The sequence below is a fragment of the Lutra lutra genome, chromosome 8 (assembly GCF_902655055.1).
Source record: "Lutra lutra chromosome 8, mLutLut1.2, whole genome shotgun sequence".
In the NCBI taxonomy this organism is placed as follows: domain Eukaryota; kingdom Metazoa; phylum Chordata; class Mammalia; order Carnivora; family Mustelidae; genus Lutra; species Lutra lutra.
Window position 1 is genome coordinate 90,483,555 of NC_062285.1, and position 19,063 is coordinate 90,502,617.

Consider the following 19,063-nt stretch of genomic DNA (forward strand, 5'->3'; position numbering starts at 1 on the left):
TTTTTTTTTTCTAAATTGGCATTTTAATTTTAAACCAGTTATTCTAATAATGTTGAAATATTTTTGTGGATTCTGACCTTAAACTAATAAGGACAATATTATTCCTGAATTCCTTTCTTCTTCACTAATTTATTGCTTTACACTTTTCCAACTAATACTATTGTGTAAAGCATAGAATATCATTGTAAAAATAACTTATTTTATCATAAAATGCTCTAAGGAAATTAGTACCAGATTTTACATTGTTCAACGGCAAATGAGTACTACCACTCACCACACACTCCACCCCCTGTGACTGTCTCAGCAATCTTGTCATAGCATACACTATTCATCAAGTCCTTCAGTACAGTCCCACTCAGCCCTGTGCCTGACAGGACACAGCTGCAGAGATGAATAACCAAGGAGTTACCTATGCAGAACTCAGTCAGGTTAAGGGTTCAAAAAGACAGCAAGTGAAAACTAAGGGCACTAAAAGTCCCATTTCGGAAACTGAGCAGGAAATAACATATGCAGAATTAACTCTTCAAGATGCTTCAAATCTTCAAAATGCTTCTCAGGATCCTCAAAGGAACAGCAAGAACTCCCACTGCAAAGGTAAAACATGTAATACACACACAGTATAGCTGTTGTATGATGTACTATGATGTGCAGTTGGGCAGTAGAAGTGCAGAGAATGAGTAGGGAATGATACCAATTTCTCATTTCTGAAGATCAGAGCTTGAAGTTGCAATATAGTGTTGTAATTGATATCTAAAGACTAACTTTGTTCCAGCTTTGTTATAATTTGTAATCTTTACCAACATCTCCTGGGGTAATAAATTTACTGCCACTGCAATGTTACATTCTGAGAAGATTATAATGGTAGATATGGGTTTGGAGTGCAAGTTTTTATATGATTCTCTGTGCATCTCGTTGGTTCTCTTGTATGTACATTTCCTAAAGGATTATTTCTGCCCATCCTTTCTCATTGTTTTCATTTCTCTTCCAACTATTTACCTTTATGTCCAGGGAAGCTCGTTGCTGGGATCCTGGGGATCATTTGCCTTGTCTTAATGTCCACTGTGGTCACAATAGCTGTTATTCCTGGTAAGTAAGTGTTTGAATGTCTACAAGAGAACTTTTCACTTTAATGATTGTCAGTACCTCAAAATATTGCATAGTACTATGGAATTGTCTTATCTCATTTTTTTTTAAGATTTTTTTTTTTTAAATTTATTTGACAGATCACAAGTAGGCAGAGAGGCAGGCAGAGAGAGACAGGAGGAGGAGGCAGGCTCCCTGCCAAGCAGAGAGCCCCATTCGGGACTTGATCCCAGGACCCTGAGATCATGACCTGAGCCGAAGGCAGAGGCTTTAACCACTGAGCCACCCAGGTGCCCCTGTCTTATCTCATTTTAATGCATGTGTGCTTTTGGGTAGAATTGTTACTCTGAATTTGCCAAATGTAGAAATAATAGAATAATTGTAGAGAGTATTATACATATATTCAGATTTCATACCTCAAATGCAAGTTATAGGAGAGACCTTATAGAGACAAATTAATTCTTGAGATTGTTTAAACAAAATGCTATAAAAAGTGGTGAGGTTTGGTTCTTTAAGCTTTTGAATTTTTTCCCCCGACATGTTCATTATTTCATTAACCACTTACTGGTAAAATCAATTTTATTACAGAATTTTCTAATTCTAAACAATATACCAACTTTCAAACCAAGAAACTCAAATCATTATGTTTTGTTTAATTTAATATTAAGTTTGTATGAGGATTGCTTTAATTTTTCTAGTTACTGAAGGACCGAAACAGAACAAAACATCCCTGGAAACTAGGATCCAGAAAGGTACATCATTTTCAAAATTCTATTATTAGTGTAATTTCTATTTTATCTCTATCTTAGGCTAGGAAAAGATAATAATTGATCTTTTTAATGATTTTATTTACTTATTTGACAGAGATCACAAGTAGGCAGAGAGACAGGCAGAGAGGGGGAGGCAGGCTTCCTGCTGAGCAGAGGTCCCAATGCGGGGCTTGATCCCAGGACCCTGAGATCATGACCTGAGCCGAGGCAGAGGCTTAACCCACTGAGCCACCCAGGTGCCCCTGATAATTGATTCTTTTGAGTAAAACAAATTAGAAAATCATGTAATAAACTCTCAGAAATAATAATTATAGGAAAGTATTACTTATTATTACTTCTTATTATTACTTCTATTACTTATGAAACAGTATGATGAAATACTATTTAAAATCACCATACCCATGGAATGCCTGGGAGGCTCAGTTGGTTAAATATCAGCCTGCTGCTCAGGTCATATCTCAGGGTCCTGGGATCCAGTTCAGCATCAGGCTTCCTGCTTGGTGGGGAACCTGCCTCTTCTTCTGCCTGCCACTGCCCCTGCTTCTGTTCGCTCTCTCTCTGACAAATAAATAAAATCTTTTAAAAACAGAAATATAGCAAATAAATAAATAAAACCTTTAAAAAATCACAAAATAATCATACCCATAGTCATCAATTATCTCAAATTTCCTCCTGCTATAGCATGATAAAAGATAAACCACTATACAATTCCAAAACAGTTGTTTTGTTCAGTGACTCAAAGGACATTTAGAGATGTTTTTGTGTCTGTGTGGGGGTGGTGGTGTGTATTTGCTCTATATGGGCACATATATTAGGGCAAAAGCCTCATCTTCTGGGTGTATCATGTGTGTGTTTTGTTTTATTTTTGCCAGCTTGTGAGGGATCATGGATACGTTATATACACACGTGTATACATATGTCAATTGTCAATTTGCATTTTTTAATATTTGAACCTTTTTGGAGAATATCTTATAATTTTTGTCCAGCATATTACTGTGGTCATTGTCCAAAAGAGTGGATGACATATTCCAACAATTGCTATTACATTAGCACTGAAAGAAAATCATGGAGTGAGAGTTTGTCGGCCTGTGCTTCGAAGAAGTCTACCCTATTCTCCATAGAGGATGAAGAAGAATTGGTAGGATTTCAGATGTTTCCAAATTTTATTAAAATTTTATCAATTAATATTATATTTTAGAGTTCATCCATCTTTGTGTACATATTTCTAGCTTATTTAAAGTCTATTACTATTCCATAGTTTGACTGTGATATTTTATTTATATTTTTAAATCTTTATTGTACACTTGACAATTGCCAGTTCTTGCTTTTCATAGAAAACCCTGCTTCTATAAATGCTCTTTTGCCTGGAATAACTTTACTGTGTAATTTTATTACATGTCAAGGAAATTAAACATTTGATTGTGCAACTTAATCACAAAGTAGTTAGAACCATACAATTATAAATCAGAGCATGAAATAGAAGTTTAGAGCCTCTATTGGCCCTACCCATTTTTTTAAAGATTTTTATTTATTTATTTGACAGAGAGATCACAAGTAGGCAGAGAGGCAGGCAGAAAGAGAGAGAGAGAAGCAGGCTCCCTGCTGAGCAGAGATTCCCGATGCAGGGTTCGATCCCAGGACCCTGGGATCATGACCTGAGCCAAAGTCAGAGGCTTTAACCCACTGAGCCACCCAGGCACCCCAGCCCTCCCCATTTTAATAATGTGAAATATCTTTGCTTATTTTCAAACCTTACATCAATGGGATAATGGAGTATGCATTTTTATGGGTGTCTCCTTTCACTCTCACATGATATTGTAATCCATCTATATCATTGCATTTGTCTAGAGTTTATGAATGTTCACTGCTGTCTAATATGAATAGGACCTTCTAAAAGCTAGTCTCAGAATTTTAGTTACTCTTTAGTATGAATGTATAATGAATAATTACTTTATGAAAAGCCTTTTCTATTTTTTCCATATATTGTATTTATAGTTTATTATACATAATGACATAGTATATAGTATATAATAATTAGGGAATAGAAATGTTTTGTTTGTCATAATAAAATAATAATGTAGAAATACAGCATTATATCCCTGTGTGTGTTCCTTGCCCATTTCTCCCAAATGGTGTTTCTTTTCCCTTATTAAAATTTTTCATCATGCTTTAGATATGAGCACTTGTTTGAGTTTATGAGATGAAAATAGCTGTGACTTGCATTTTTACTCTTATTGAAATTTTTTATGATCAGAATTTTAATAAAAAACTAATGATGTAGTATACCTTGGCCAATTAAATTTAAATTAAAAAAAATTTAGTGTTACCATCACCCAATTTATTGTTTGGGTGTTAGTGATTATTTTGGACTGATTTCAGAAGTTAGTCAAAGTTCATGAATATAATTTCCTATATGACTTTCCTGGATTTACCTTTTTCTTTATTTCTTTATTTTTTAACCTTTAGTTAAGGTTTATGATCCAATTGGAATTTATTTTTGGTGATGTTGTATTTACGATGCTGCGAGATAAAAGTGAAGGTTATACTTTTCTACGTCATGACATAATTAAGAAGATCCAAGTGGATTAAAAACTTGAAAACTTTATCTTAAAACTTAAAAATCTTTAAAATTTAAAACTTAAACGTTTTAAATTTATAAAAGTTATAACTATACATCGATATAAAGTTATAAATATACATCCATATATGCTCTAATATACTTTATATAAGTATTATAGGTATTAGATATGTTTATATGGATAATTGTATACACATATATCAGTCTACACAGTCTACCACAACCCACAACACTCTCAGTAAAATGTAAAGCCTTACTTTCCCTTATGTACTTTACTGTGTCCCATTTATACTATAATTGTCTTAAATATTTCTCTACTTATGCTGAGAATCATGGATGTTATAATTTTGCTTCAACCGATTATTTTGCTTCAAATATCAAACAATTTAGACAACACAGGAGGTGAAGGAAAGTGCATTAGCCCTAATGGTAGTTCTATTCTTTCATTTATTGTCCCTTTCTTCCTGATGATCCAAGACTTCTTCTTTCATCATTTAATTTCTGTTTAGATTTTTCCCTTTAGCAGTTCTTTCAGAGTGAGTCTGGTGGTGACACATTTTCTTAGTTTTCCTTTTTAAGAGAATGCTGTATTTCACCTGCATTCCTGAGCAGTATTTTTCCTGGACCGTTGAAGCATTTGATTGGGATAATGCACGAGTCTAAAACTTGTCTGTCTTTCTAGCATGCATTTCTTCCATTATTTTGACTAGGGAGAAAAAAAAATTGGGGGGGCTGTTGTCTGTACCCTTTGGGTCTGTGAGTTGTCAACCTCTCTGGCACCAGACTGGGACATCTAAAAGAAAGAGAAATTCTAGGGAACTCATTGCCGTGTCATTCCTTGGGTCTGGAGTGCGCCGGTCTGTCAGCTTTCTCATCATCTTTCTGAATCTTCGTATGTTGTCTTGTATGTAAAGTCCAGGGGTTTTAGCGATATTCAGTAGAAGGAAGAGGACGTCTGATCTACAGATGTTTTAATATGAATTTTCCTAAGACTAATATTGTTGGTCTTCTTTTACTGTACTCATTTGCCACCCATACACATTTTTTGATGAAGTCATTTTTTGAAATATTTTGCTCATTATATTTTTAGTTTCTGTTATTGTATTTTGGGAATTCTTTTTGTATCTTGACAGCAAGGCTTTTATTAGATGTATGATTTGCAAATATTTCCTCCCAAGGCTATGACTTGTCTTACCTTTCTCTTCAAAAAGTAGAAATTATCCTGATGAACCACACTTCACCAATTTGTTCAATTTGTTCTTTCATGGATCACGTTTTTGGTGTTCTGAGGAATGTCTGCCCAATTTTAGGTCATGCATTTTTTCTCATCCATCTTCTTGAAATTTTATCATTTACACTTAAGGATGATCAATTTTTGATATTTTTGTACATAGTATAAAGTATATATTTATTAATAATATTGATACTCCATTGTTCACAACATATGCTGAAAAAACTTACTTTCTCCACTGAATGGCTGCAACATTGTTGAAACCTGAATTCCACTTGTATGTGGGCATAGTTTTTGCACTTTATAAACTATTTTATTAATATCATTATGTATTTTTATGTCAATATCACACTTTAAAAACAGCCTCTTTTTTAAACAGTGGTTTATAATAGTTCTTTTTCAGAGTTATCATATGTATTCTAGATCATTGCATCATTTCATATTTATTTCTATCTTTGTAAAGATTTTTTAAAATTAAGAATGAATATTAGTTTTATCAGTAGCCTTCTGCACCACAGCTGTCACATTATTTGACCTTGTTTACTCTGCTAAAATGACAGACTAAGCTGATGGAATTGTAAATGTAAATCCAGGATGGTATTGCTTCAATAAATCTACTTATGTCATAATCCATTATTTTTATATATTGTCTGAATATATTTATTATTGCCACTGACACATAATTTCCTTTTTTTAATATTCCCATCAAAATGCACCTATCACATATTCTATTAGCTTCTTTTTCTACCCTACAAGGGGTCTTTGGTTTTTAATTGCCTTACATTTTCTTCATTCATAAACATCTCAATATTTTGTCACTGAGTGTGGAAAGCTTTCAGAATGACAGATAAAAATGTTTTAGAAGTTATAAGACACTTCTGATATTTTTATTTCTTTTTGTTTCAGTCTTCACAAGTTGTATTTGGTAGGATTTTTTCAATTTTATGAAAATCCCATTTTAAATAGTTGTGCACATTGTCATAATATTCTCTTGTGGTAATTTTATTGTGGTATAATGTACGTACAGATGGATGCCCATGGGATACTTGCCACCTGATGGCTGCATTTTCAAGTGTCACCATCACCTGCAATGTGTAAATTAATTTTAGCAGCACTGCAAAATGTCCCTTTCAAGTTCTTACCTGTATTTTAAAAAAGACATTTATATAAATGGAATCATAGAGTATGCATACTTTATTTTTGGAATTTTCAAGGGAAGCTAAACTTGTGCAATTCATCCAACAGAGTTGCATGAAGTTTCCAAATTGTCCAAACTCATTTCTGATCTATTGCCTGATTCTACTACAATGTATTCATCCATCCCATTGCTGATGCCCTGAGATATTTGGGTATGATCCATTTGAGGCTTCCATGAGTTATTCTACTATACATACCTCACAATCATCTTTCAGCTAAATGTATGTTATTATTTCTTCCTTCTGTAATTTTAATTGGCTCTTTTCTTTATATTTTCTTGAAAGGGAACTCTTCAGACCATTTTATAACATTTTTCCTTTTGAGTGTAAATGACAAAGCTACAAATTGTCTCTAAACACTACATTCAATCCCACATAAGGTTTTGATATATTCTCAGTTTAATATCATCTAGTAAAGGTTATTTTCAAAGATTTCATCCTTGAACTGGAAATTTTTCAGAAATGTATCACTTTCCACATGTTTGAAAATAGCCCATATTTCCTTCTGTTATTGCTTCTAATGTTCCTTTGTCTTCAGACACTATACTTTGAAAATTTCCATCCTTTAAATATTTGATCCCTGTTTATGACCTAGACCCTTTCTATATATGTCAGTTATGTAAAACTGGTTCTTACTACTTTGACAGTCTTCTGTAGGGCTCCTGATTTTCTGACTAGCTCTTCTCTCATTACTGACAGAAGAGCTTTTAAATCTTCAACTATGCTCATTTAATTATTTATCCTTCCAAATCTGTCACTTTCTATTTCAAGTGTTTGAGGCCTGGATTCTGTTGTCAGGTGAATAATATATGTTTATCATTGCTTTATCTTCCTCTTATATTGAAAGCCTTAACATGTTGAAATGTTTCTTTTAATTTCTAGTAATATTTCTTGTTTTAACAGCTACTTAGGTATTAGAATAACCATTTTTGCTCACTTACAAGGTTACTGTTTATCAGCGGTTTATTTTTCTAATCTTTTCTTTCACCTATTTGTGCCTTTGACTCTAAAGTGTGTCTGTTACAGAAAGCATATAGATGGATCTTACTTTTTTGTTTGGGATGACAACTTCTATATTTTTATTAGAATATTTATTTAATTTACATGAATGTGAATGTTGGGTTAGTTGGATTTAAGTCTGACATTTGTTATTTATTATGTATTAATCTTTGTTTCTTCTTCCACATTATGTGATATCTTTTGAATTAAATATATATCATTTTAGTGTTCCATTTTAATTCTTCTATTGATGTCTTAGCTATATCCTTAAGCTATTTCCTTGGTAGTTGGTGTAGGTATCACAAATATATCTTATGTTTGGTTTTATTGAGATATAGTTGACATAATGCATTCTATGTATTTTAGACATACATTGTGTTCATTTGATACACTGTGTATTGCAGTATGATCACAATGATTATGTTAGATTTTACCTTGACCGAGGGCTGGCTGGTCATAGCCATGCGTCAGGACTGAGGGAGTTGGCATGGAGCTCTTGCAATGGTAGTTTAGGTTGTGAAATGGGAACTGAGTGTCTTGGGATGTGACAGTATGGTAACAACAATGAGGACTCAGAGCCCTGCTTTGGGCACCTAAAAGATGGGGTCAAGGCAGTCAGAGCCTGCCACTAGCAATGATGGGTCATTTGAACTGCCATAGGTGAAAGAAAGGGTCCAAGTAGCAGCAACCTGGTGTTAGCAATGGCAGTTCAGAGTCCAAGCCTGGGATAGGGGTATGGTTCAGAGCAGCAGGAGCACCTTTACAGTGAAGACCCAGACACCTGATACGGACCCAATGGGTGGGACTCAGTGCAGCAGCAGCATCTGCCCAAACCTAAGAGAAGCAACTGGGGTCCCTGAAGGCAGGTCTCACAGTAGCAACAGCTCCAGCATCTGGGAGTAGATGCAGAGTGGGGCCCTCTGGGGTGTTCCATCAATCAGGATCAGCATTGGTGGTCACTTTTGATGCAAAAGCCACAGACATCCCTGAAGGTGAAACTTCCTGGACTCTCCTGCTCTCCTCTCCATGTGGTGACTTCCTCTGAGGAGATTCCTGCAGGGGTCAATCACTCTCAACTAGAGGGTTTGGTGATACAGTCAAAATGCTTGAGTTACTCTCTATGGCGTCGCCCTGGACTTTTGAACTCTATTAGGTTTCTTGCTGTTTTTTGGTTTAGAGATTTTCCTGAGCTGTATTTAGTTTGAAGCTGTTTAGTGATTATTCTTATCGTTTGTTGTGAGGCAGATAAACATTGGGACATCCTAGTTCTCCATCTTGCTGATGGGACTCTTTACACACATACTATTAACTGGTAGCCATCTACTTCAAATGAATTCTGACTAAATTCTGATAAGATATATTAAATGAATAGTAACATAACCCATTTCCTGACCCTAATTATTATAGGTATGCCTCAACTTATCAAAAATTTGCATTATGTCACTTTGCTTTTATGAAAGACCTATGTTAGTAGCAGTTTTTCCCGAGCAACAGAAATCTGAAGGGGATTTTTGTTTTTAGGGAAAAAGGCAAAAATTGAAAATTGTGTTTGGTGCTGGGTTCGCTGTTACAGAGGCAGCACACACTCCAAATAGTGAGAGTGACCCCATCAGGTTCCTTCCTCAGAAACATCTCAGTATCAAGCATAACTTTGAATGGTGTTTTTCAGCATCTATGCTTCATCTCAATTTATTTTATGCATCCATTAACAAAATGTGTCTTAAAGTATAAGAAAAACCTGAGAAGTTATTTTTTGGATCAGGGAATGCTGAACAAATTTTCCTATAATAATGGTAATTACTCTTTTATTTACATCATTTCAATGTAGACAATATTTACAACATTTGGAAATGTTTCATTGAACACTACTTTCAGAAAGATTGGAAAACGTGTACTTCTAACCGTGTTGTACTGAAGCCAGCTAGTACTAGTTTCTGAACACCCATCATGCATGTGCTTTCCTACACTGTGTTCATGATTTCATGTTAATGATTTGAAATGAAGCATTTAAGGTGACTTTACACAAAAAAATTAACAAATGCTAAAAATAATAAGGTATATGATATACATCCAACTATATATTGTTATAATGATGACTTTAAATAATCTTATCCTTTAAGGCAATTAAGAGTTGAAATACATAAACATATTTTAAAATTTACCAACATACTATTTCTGCTGATCTATTCCTTCTCATGTATATGCATTACCATCTACCATCATTTGCATTTAACTTGAAGAATATTTTTGGATAGCAGGTCTACTAAGTAGAAATTTTCTTAAGTTTTGTGTTTGTCCTGGCGTCTTTATGCACCCTCTTTTCCTTTTTAGAGATTTGTTTATTTATTTGAGAGAGAGGGAGAAGGAGCAAGTGTGAATGTGGGAGGGCAGAGCGAGAGGGAGAAAAATCCTCAAGCAGAGTTCCCACTGAGCAAGGAGCTTATCATGGAACTCAGTCCCAGGACCCTGATATCATGATATCATGAGCCAAAAATCACATGACCCACCCTCAAGGTGCCTCTATGCACCTTCTTTTTTGAAAGACGGTTTTGCTGAATTTACAATTCATATCTGAAAAGTTTTTTTCTTTTTGTTTGTTTGTTTGTTTGTTTGGGGGTTTTGTGTGGGAGAGAAGTTGTTTTGTTTCTTCTTCTTTTCAGTATTTCAGCTCCTGATTTGACCTTCCTTGTCTCTTATTCCTCATTGTTACTGGTGAGAATTCATCTGTTAATCATATTGTTATTTTCCTAAATATAAGAATTAGTTTTCTCCTCCTGTTGTCAAGATCACCTCTTTTTGTATATTTGCCTTTTATTTTATTTTTTAAGTTATAGCAAAAAAAACCCTCACATAATGTAAAATTTACCACATTATTCATGTTAAAAAATATGCTGTTTTCTTAGTGCAATTTTAGGTTCACAGGAAATCAGAGATTTCCTGTATTCTCAGAGCACAGAGATTTCCTGTATTCTCCTACTATCTTCAATTCTATACACCCACAGTGGGTAGACTTTCTCATTTTCAGCATCCCTCAGTGGAGTGGTTCATTTGCTACAGTTAATAAAAAATACATTGACACATCTTTATCATGCAAATGCCATAGTGTACTTTGAGGTTTCCTCTTGATATTGTGCATTTTATGAGTTTGAAGAAATATGTACTAACAAGTATCAACCATTATGAAGTTATACAGAATAGTTTTGTTGTCTTAAAATCCTCTGTGCTCCACCTATCCATCCTACCTTCCCCACAAAACACCATTAACCACTGATCTTTTCAATGTCTCCAGAGTTTTGTTTTTTTCCAGACTGTCATATGGTGGGAACCATACACTCTCTCACATCTTACATTACACTTAACTATACCTCACATTTTCACCAACTTTAAGCACACAGTTTAGGAGCAATAAGTATATTCACAATGTTGCCTAACAGATCTCTAGAACTTTCACCTTGTCAAACTGGAACTCTCTACTCATTAAACAATAATTTCCCCTTCGGTACTTTACCCTCAACCACCATTCTTCTTTCTGTTTCTCTCAGCTTGACTGCTTTAGATACTTCATATAAGTGTAATCATGTATCTTGTGTGTGTGTATGTGTGTGTGTGTGTGAGAGAGAGAGAGAGAGAGAGGAAGAGAGGGAGAGAGGGAGACTGGCTTATTTCACTGAACATAACAGCCTGCAATTTAACCCATGTGATAGGATTTCCTTCCTTTTTAAGGTTGAATATTATTGTGTTGTTATGTTTGTCCTATGTTTTCTTGATTCCTGCCTCCCTCAGTGGGCACGTGGCCTGCTTCTACCACTTGGCTTTTATGAATAATACTGCAGTGAGCATGGGTGCCCTGAGAGCTCTTTGAGATATTGCTTCCAATTCTTTTAGATATTTTCCTACATGTGGGATTGCTGATTCATATGGTAATTCTATTTTAATTTCTTCAAGAAGTTCCATACTTTTCTTCATAATGGCTGACCAGTTTGTACTTCCAACAGTGTACAAGGGTCCTCTTTTTCCACCTTCTCAATGACACCTTTTTTCTTTGATAGTATCCATCCTATGGAGTATGAAGAAATATCTCATTGTGGTTTTTATTTGCATTTATCTGATCATTAGGGATACTGAGCATCTTTTTATAAGCCTTTTCACCTTTTATTTTCTTGGGCAAAATGCTTATTTAATTCTTTTGCCCATTTTTTAATTGAGTTATTTGGTTTTGTTGTTGTTACTAACCTGTAGGATTCCTTATATATTTTGGATGTGAACCCCTTGTCTTATGTATGATTTGCAAGCATTTTTCCCCATTCCGTCTTTTCATTGTGTTGATCATGCCCTTTGATGCACAAAAATGTTTTGATGTTTTACATTTGCCTATAGTGAACTTTTCCTTTGTGGTCTGTGATTTTGGTGATGTACCCAAGAAATCATTGCCAAATATGATGTTTACTTTTCTCCATGATCTCTTCAAGAAATATCATAGTTTTACATCTTAGGATTAGGTCTTCAGTCCATTTTGGGTCAACTTGTGTACATAGTGTAAATGGTAACCTCCACCTTCATTCTTTTGCATGTGGATAGTCAATTTCCCATCATCATTTATGAAAGATTCCATCCTTTCCCTATTGAATGGACTTGGCACCCTTATCAAAAAGAATATACATGAACTATGTGTCTGGGTGTATTTTGAAGTTTGGTTCCATAGAGGATGTAGTACCTGGGGCTTTGTGTTTCTTTGGCTGAGTTTACCCCCTCCTGTCTGAAATAGTGTGCAGGGCAGATATGGATTCTGTAGTAGATGATGTGGTCTAAGGCTGTGGGAGGTGGAGGATATTATCACCCATTCCCTGATGTTCACACTGACTTAAGTCACCTCATAATCCACCCTGTTCCCTCAAGAGCATTTCTTTGTGTTTGCAAATGATTTTTGGTGGTATCATTATGACATCTTAAGATGTGGATTTGTATATAATCATCCTATTAGTTTTCTAGCCTGTGGTTTCCATAAATATTTTTAAAATGGTATTTTAATAAGTTGTTTGTTCATTGTGACTTAAGATTGTTGTTCTGCTTTTTTCACTTCTGTGGTTCTCAGTTTGTACTCAGATCTATGCTGTATTTCCTGAAGCTCTTTTGAAGATCTATGAACTCTATTAATTTTTCTCTCTTATCCTATAGGATGAATAAATTCTGTTACCCCTTCCTCAATTTCATCAACTTTCTCTTCTGCATATCACATATTCTGTAGAGCTAATAAGTAAACTTTCATTTCAAGTATATATTCATAAACTCAGAATTTTCTGGGATTTATTCATATATTTTTATTATTCTATTGATACTTCCTACTCTTATATTGCTGCCATCATATGTTCACTTAATTATTTGAACATTGTTTCTTTATAATTTACATATAATTGTAAATATTACTTAAAAATATTTTTTCAAGATTTTATTTATTATTTGACAGAGAGAGAGGAAGAGAACACAAGCAGGGGGAGTGGCAGGCAGAAGGAGAAGCAGGCTCCCTGTAGAGCAGGGGAAGCCTGATATGGAACTCAGTCACAGGACTCTGGGATCCTGACCTGAGCTGAAGGCAGTGGCTTAACCAACTGAGCCACCCAGGTGCCCCTAAAATACTTTTTTTCTAATAAATGTAACATCTTATCCCGTAGAAATTTCTGTTGGCCTATGCTTTCTCTTAGCATGGAAGATATTTTCACGGTTTTTTGTACGTATTAATTCCTTTTAAAGATATATTTATCTTATTTTAGAGACAGAGCAAGAGAGATAGAGAGAGTGCAAATAGGGGGAGGAGTAGAGGGAGAGGGACAGAGAAAAACCCCAGCACAATCCATGCTAAGCATGGAACTTGATGTGGGGATTGATCCCAGGACCCTGAGATCACGACCTGAGCCAAAATCAAGAGTTAGTTGCTTAACCGACTAAGCCACCCAGCTGCCCCATTTTTTAATTTTTTTGAAAGACATTTTGATAATGTAGCTTAGTGAACATTAATTCTATTTCATTTTTCTTAGATTTATTATCTTCTTATAAGTTGCATAAACTTTACTACAGAATCTTATCTAAAGTTGGTCTCCTGATATTTTTGTTCAATATTTCCAAATTCATCTTTTTAATTTTTATTTCTTAACCTATCTTCCGGGGTATGATCTTTGTGATTTTTTAGCTTAGATGTCAACCACTATTTTTTTTTTTTTAAAGACTGTGTTCAAATGCCACAAGTCAGTAGGGCTTCCACCCTCTGCCAGGTGATATGTGTGTGTGTGTGTGTATGTGTGTGTGCATGCACATGCACACATGAGTGTGGAGAGTCCTCATAACTTTATAGCAGTTCTTAAGTCTTCTTCACCTTTACTTTCTACTAGGATCATTTTGGTCTCCTCTCCCCAAGCATGTATTTTCCATCAGCCAGGAGTGTGTAGAGAGCTCATGTCATCTCTTCAGTCACACTTTCCTTTATTGTACCTTCCCATTATATGTATGGGAGGGGGGTCACAGTGCTGGACACAAAGCCACAACCTTAGACTAGTAAAAGTATACATTTTTCTCATTCATTACCAAGCAAAATAATCACGTTGAGCTGAAAAGTCAATGGGCTCTCTCACTGTCTTCCCCACTGCTAATCAAGTCTCCCCTGTGGCACCAACACCATTGCTTTCTGCAGCTTCTCCAAACTGTAAAAACTACAATTCATCTTGATCACTGAGCTGGGGTGGGCTGGTGGGGAGCCACAAAGCAATCCCAGACAACAACAATCCTAAGCAACAAATATGATGCTTCTTACTTGAATCTCTAGGGTTTTTTCCACTGTAAATATTTCATGAATTATTGAGCTTTTATCAATTTTCAGAACCCTGAAATTGTTATCTTTGTAAGTTGTTGTCTTCACTTACTCCTACTTATAAGGTAGTTTTGTAACATGTCTACTGTGTAACATTAAAATTTGAAAGATTCTATAAGGCAAGAATTAACTTTGTTACTGCAAAATTCAACTGAATATAAGAGATTTTATTTGACTTCTAATAAAATTTGTTTTCTCACAGCATTTGTTAGGCCTCTTAATTTCTTCTTCATGGCTTGGAGTCTCCCAGACAAGCAATAATAATCCATCTGTGCAGCCGAAACCCTCAACTTTCTCTTCCAAAACGTAAGTTTCTTAAGAACTTTTGTATTTTGTGCCTTAAAAGAATCTTACAATGAAAAACAGCAATATGTGAACAATTATATAAACACAATTGTTGAAGTGTTTTCATAGTAAATTATATGGGAAATATTCTGATTGAGGTATATAACTATTAGTTGAACTAAATTGTTAACTCATCAAAATATTATGGTATATAAGGTATATATTGGTAAGATTAATGAGGTATAATTCTCTGTATTTTAGGTTGGCAGTATCATCAGAGAGTGACCGGGCTTGTCCATATTTCAATTTTGGACTGGAGAAAGTTTTTTTTACATCTTGTTTAAAAATTAAAACATACACTTGTAAGCACCAGGCCTTTTAGTTACCTAATTTTGGTATAATGCTATCCCACCATATATAAAGAACATGTTTCTCATTTCTCCAAAAGACATGCAATTATTGTCTCAGAATATTTTTCAGATATAATTTTTAGAGAAGTTTTATGTTCACAACAAAATTAAGAGGAAGTTACAGAGTTTTCTTCTATTGCCCCTGTCCACACACCTACCTCTCCCCCATTATCAACATCCCTCACTAGAATGGTTCTTTTATGACCAGAAATGAATCTACAACAATGTGTCATAATCATCCAAAATTTAGTTTATACATGAGGTTTCACCCTTGGTGTTGTTGGACTGTTTTTCAAGATTTATTTATATTAAAGTAAAAAATATATATACTCAGGTACATATTATACATTTCTTAAGCTTTTGCTATTCACTAAAATAAATTATACATATAAATTACAAATCATAATATTATTGTGAAGTTCCCAATATATTGAGTAATTGTGCTCATATTTCCAAATTAATTGATTTTTCCTTGCCTTTATAGGGGCTGCAAATTAGAGTTAAACAACCCAAGATGGCAAGGTAATCAGTCAGAATTGAGTCAGGAGATAGAAACCAGAGGAAGTTTGATGTAAACAATTAGTTTCTATTTGTAAGGGAAAGTTTACTAAGAGGAACGGCTACTAAGATAAATAAAATAGTAAGAATACTTTAGGATTAAAGGAGAGTATCCAGGGGCACCTGGGTGGCTCAGTGGGTTAAAGCCTCTGCCTTCAGCTCAGGTCATAACCCCAGGGTCCTGGGATCGAGCCCCGCATCGGGCTCTCTGCTCGGCGGGGAGCCTGCTTCCTCCTCTCTCTCTCTGCCTGCCTCTCAGCCTACTTGTGATCTCTGTCTGTCAAATAAATAAATAAAATCTTAAAAAAAAAAAAAAAAAAAGGAGAGTATCCAAAGAAGGAATTTCTGAGAAAGCTAGGTCTACTCTCTGAGGATGAGATATAGATGTTATTGAAGACATGTAGCTATACATGGCTTCATGACAGGTATGCCTATGGTATTGGCTTGGGACAGAGCAGCTCCATAACCCTCAGACTGAAATCAGTGAGCATGGATCTCAGACTGTGACTGGCAGGCAGGAGGAATTCCCTGTCAGAGTCTTAGGAGTCCCTTCCCAAAGGACAGGAAACTGACTGGGACTAGCTACAAAAACCTGCTAGAGTCTGTTCAAATACATAGGACTTCCTGCATACATGCAGTTGGCAACCAGGCCATAGCCAAACACCTTGAAAAGACCATGAAACCAGGAAGTAGAGCCTCTTCTTTTCTCTTTTATTTTTTCTCTTATGTTCAATTCCCCAACATATTATATATCATTAGTTTTGATGTAGTGTCCAATGATTCATTAGTTGCATATAACACACAGTGCTCATCACATCACATGCCCTTTCTGATGCAGTGTCTTTCCATTGTCTTTTACTGACAAAACTCAACCTCATGAGAACTGACAGGGGAGAAAAGTTTATAGCACTTAGCTCCATTATCTGAGAACAGGGCACAGAGGGATGGGTAGATTTACAGCTGAAAGTACTAAATTTTTAACAGGCACTCAGGGTTATTATGCAACAACCACAGTGCTGCTCTTTAAGAGCCATTCACATATGCCCCACATCCTCAGAGAATGGAGCCAAAGTAAATTATGTGAATCTCTTTTAGTGCAACACTGTCAAGGTTAGGTGCTTTTTTTTTTTTTTTTTTTTTTTGGTAGCGGTTGGTTTCTCATTGGATATAACCACTGTCCTTTCATACTTTTTCCCATGTTGTTTCCCTCAGCTGGATTTCAGATATATTGGAAGAGATTTTTTTTTCAATTCTCCATGTACCCACTTCTGTCACTCCTTAGTAGCATGCTAAAAAATACCATGATTCAAAAATTAAAATGTTAAATAGTAAAGAAAACAAGATTTAAAAGTATAAAATATTTGTATGGGTAAAGCAGCTAGTTATTGCCAGAATTCAGGAAAAAAGTTTACTAATTTGATGTTTCAGAGGTATTTCTACCATAATTCAATTATAAAGTACAAGAGATTACTGGATTATTATTTCCAAAATAATTTCATATTTCATATACATTTATCTTTTTGAATATAGACACATTCTTTATATTCTCTGTACTTATTCCTTATATAGAGAAATTAAATGACTATTCAAAATCAATTTCAGATAATATGTAAATTGTAGCTATAACTAATTGCTAAAGTTGTGTAACAAAAAACCCTAGTCTGCACTGACATTTAAAAATAAATATTTAGGGGCGCCTGGGTGGCTCAGTGGGTTGAGCCTCTGCCTTCAGTTCAGGTCGTGACTCGGGGTCCTGGGATCGAGTCCCACATTGGACCCTCTGCTCAGCAGGGATCCTGTTCTTCCTCTCTCTCTCTCTGCCTGCCTCTCTGCCTGCTTGTGATCTCTCTCTGTCAAATAAATAAATAAAAGCTCTAAAAAAATAAAAAATAAAAAAAAGTATTTATTTCTCATTCATTAGTTTGTGATTTGGCTGAGGTTTAATTGATCAAGGCTAGATATGTAAGGACTTGACTCTAGACTACAGATTCAGCTCACATCTTTTTTTTTTTTTTAATTCTTAGAGGAGTGGGCTAGCTGATATATGACCTTTTATGGCAGAGATCAGCATCAAGGAGAAACTTCATCCTAATACCTAGACTCTGAACTCATAAGCTATCACATCCTATTCATACCATATTGTGAAAGCAAGTCACATGGCCAAACTTACCATTGATTGTCTGGATCATATGTCTTCTCAAGGTGGTCAGATTGAAAAAATGAAGGTTCACTGAAAAACAACCTAAGCTATCATAAAAGCCCTGGGAATATTTTTTTTCTCATTATATTTCATGAGATACGTTAGTTGGCTAAAGAAAAATATTGGGAAATAGATGAAAAAAAATTAGTAGTGTCTTAACTTCCCATCCAGTTTTTTGTGTTCTCTGTGCCAAAAATTCATGCTAAGTAGTTTTGCACAGTGTTAAACATCATCATACAGATGTTTTCATGGAAGTTCTTGATCAATTTACAAATGGGAATAAGCAGTACAGTATAAGGTTTAAGGACATTGGCAATGAAACCAGGTCATTTCAATGTATTTTCTATATGTACTACCTTAGCCCCATGCCTCAGCTGCATAACTGCTCTGGCTCAGTTTCTTATGCTGGAAAATATGATAGAAATAGATTCTTATTCACAGACTTACTTGAAGATTATTTAAAAAGTACCTCTGTTGACACACAATTATTCACTAGATCTCAGTTGTTTTGACTTAAGAACTTGATGCTTCTGGGCCATCACCTATGACATCATGATCATAATTGTAGCCACCTCATAGGGCTGATCGGAGGAATCAATACTATAAGGCCCAAAGTTCCTTAAAATAAATCTTAACCACCAGAAGTTCTTGCTAAATATGATCTCTTCATATTTTACTTTTCCAAATATTCAATAAAAGCTGCTTTCCAAGAAAATCCATGTTCTATAATTATTTTCTTCCTTTTACCCAATGAAATAGCCAGTCATCTGACTTAAACTCTTCAATCATCAAAGATGTTTGCATTTTAAAAGTTTTTTGAGAAATTTAATATACCTCATTTATGGACACTAAAGTAATTTTTTTTTTCTGCAGATATATTTCTTTTTTTGAAAT

General features: G+C 34.9%; 1 protein-coding gene across 1 annotated transcript; it reads left to right on the plus strand.

The window, feature by feature from the left end:
- Window positions 1-354: 354 nt before the first annotated feature.
- On the plus strand, window positions 355-15,878 carry LOC125107327 (NKG2-A/NKG2-B type II integral membrane protein-like). Its single transcript, XM_047742300.1, has 6 exons — window positions 355-594; window positions 1,009-1,086; window positions 1,782-1,835; window positions 2,840-2,991; window positions 14,919-15,022; window positions 15,263-15,878. The coding sequence occupies exons 1-6, from the start codon at window positions 390-392 to the stop codon at window positions 15,381-15,383; spliced, it is 714 nt and encodes a 237-aa protein (XP_047598256.1). The 5' UTR covers window positions 355-389; the 3' UTR covers window positions 15,384-15,878.
- The last annotated feature ends 3,185 nt before the right edge of the window (window positions 15,879-19,063 follow it).

Excerpts from the sequence above, each read along its gene's own strand:
- LOC125107327 (XM_047742300.1), top strand. The coding sequence starts at position 390 with ATGAATAACCAAGGAGTTACCTATGCAGAACTCAGTCAGGTTAAGGGT. Across the intron at positions 1,836-2,839 it reads GGAAACTAGGATCCAGAAAG|CATATTACTGTGGTCATTGT; the intron begins GTACATCATTTT and ends ATTTTTGTCCAG. Across the intron at positions 2,992-14,918 it reads TAGAGGATGAAGAAGAATTG|CATTTGTTAGGCCTCTTAAT; the intron begins GTAGGATTTCAG and ends GTTTTCTCACAG.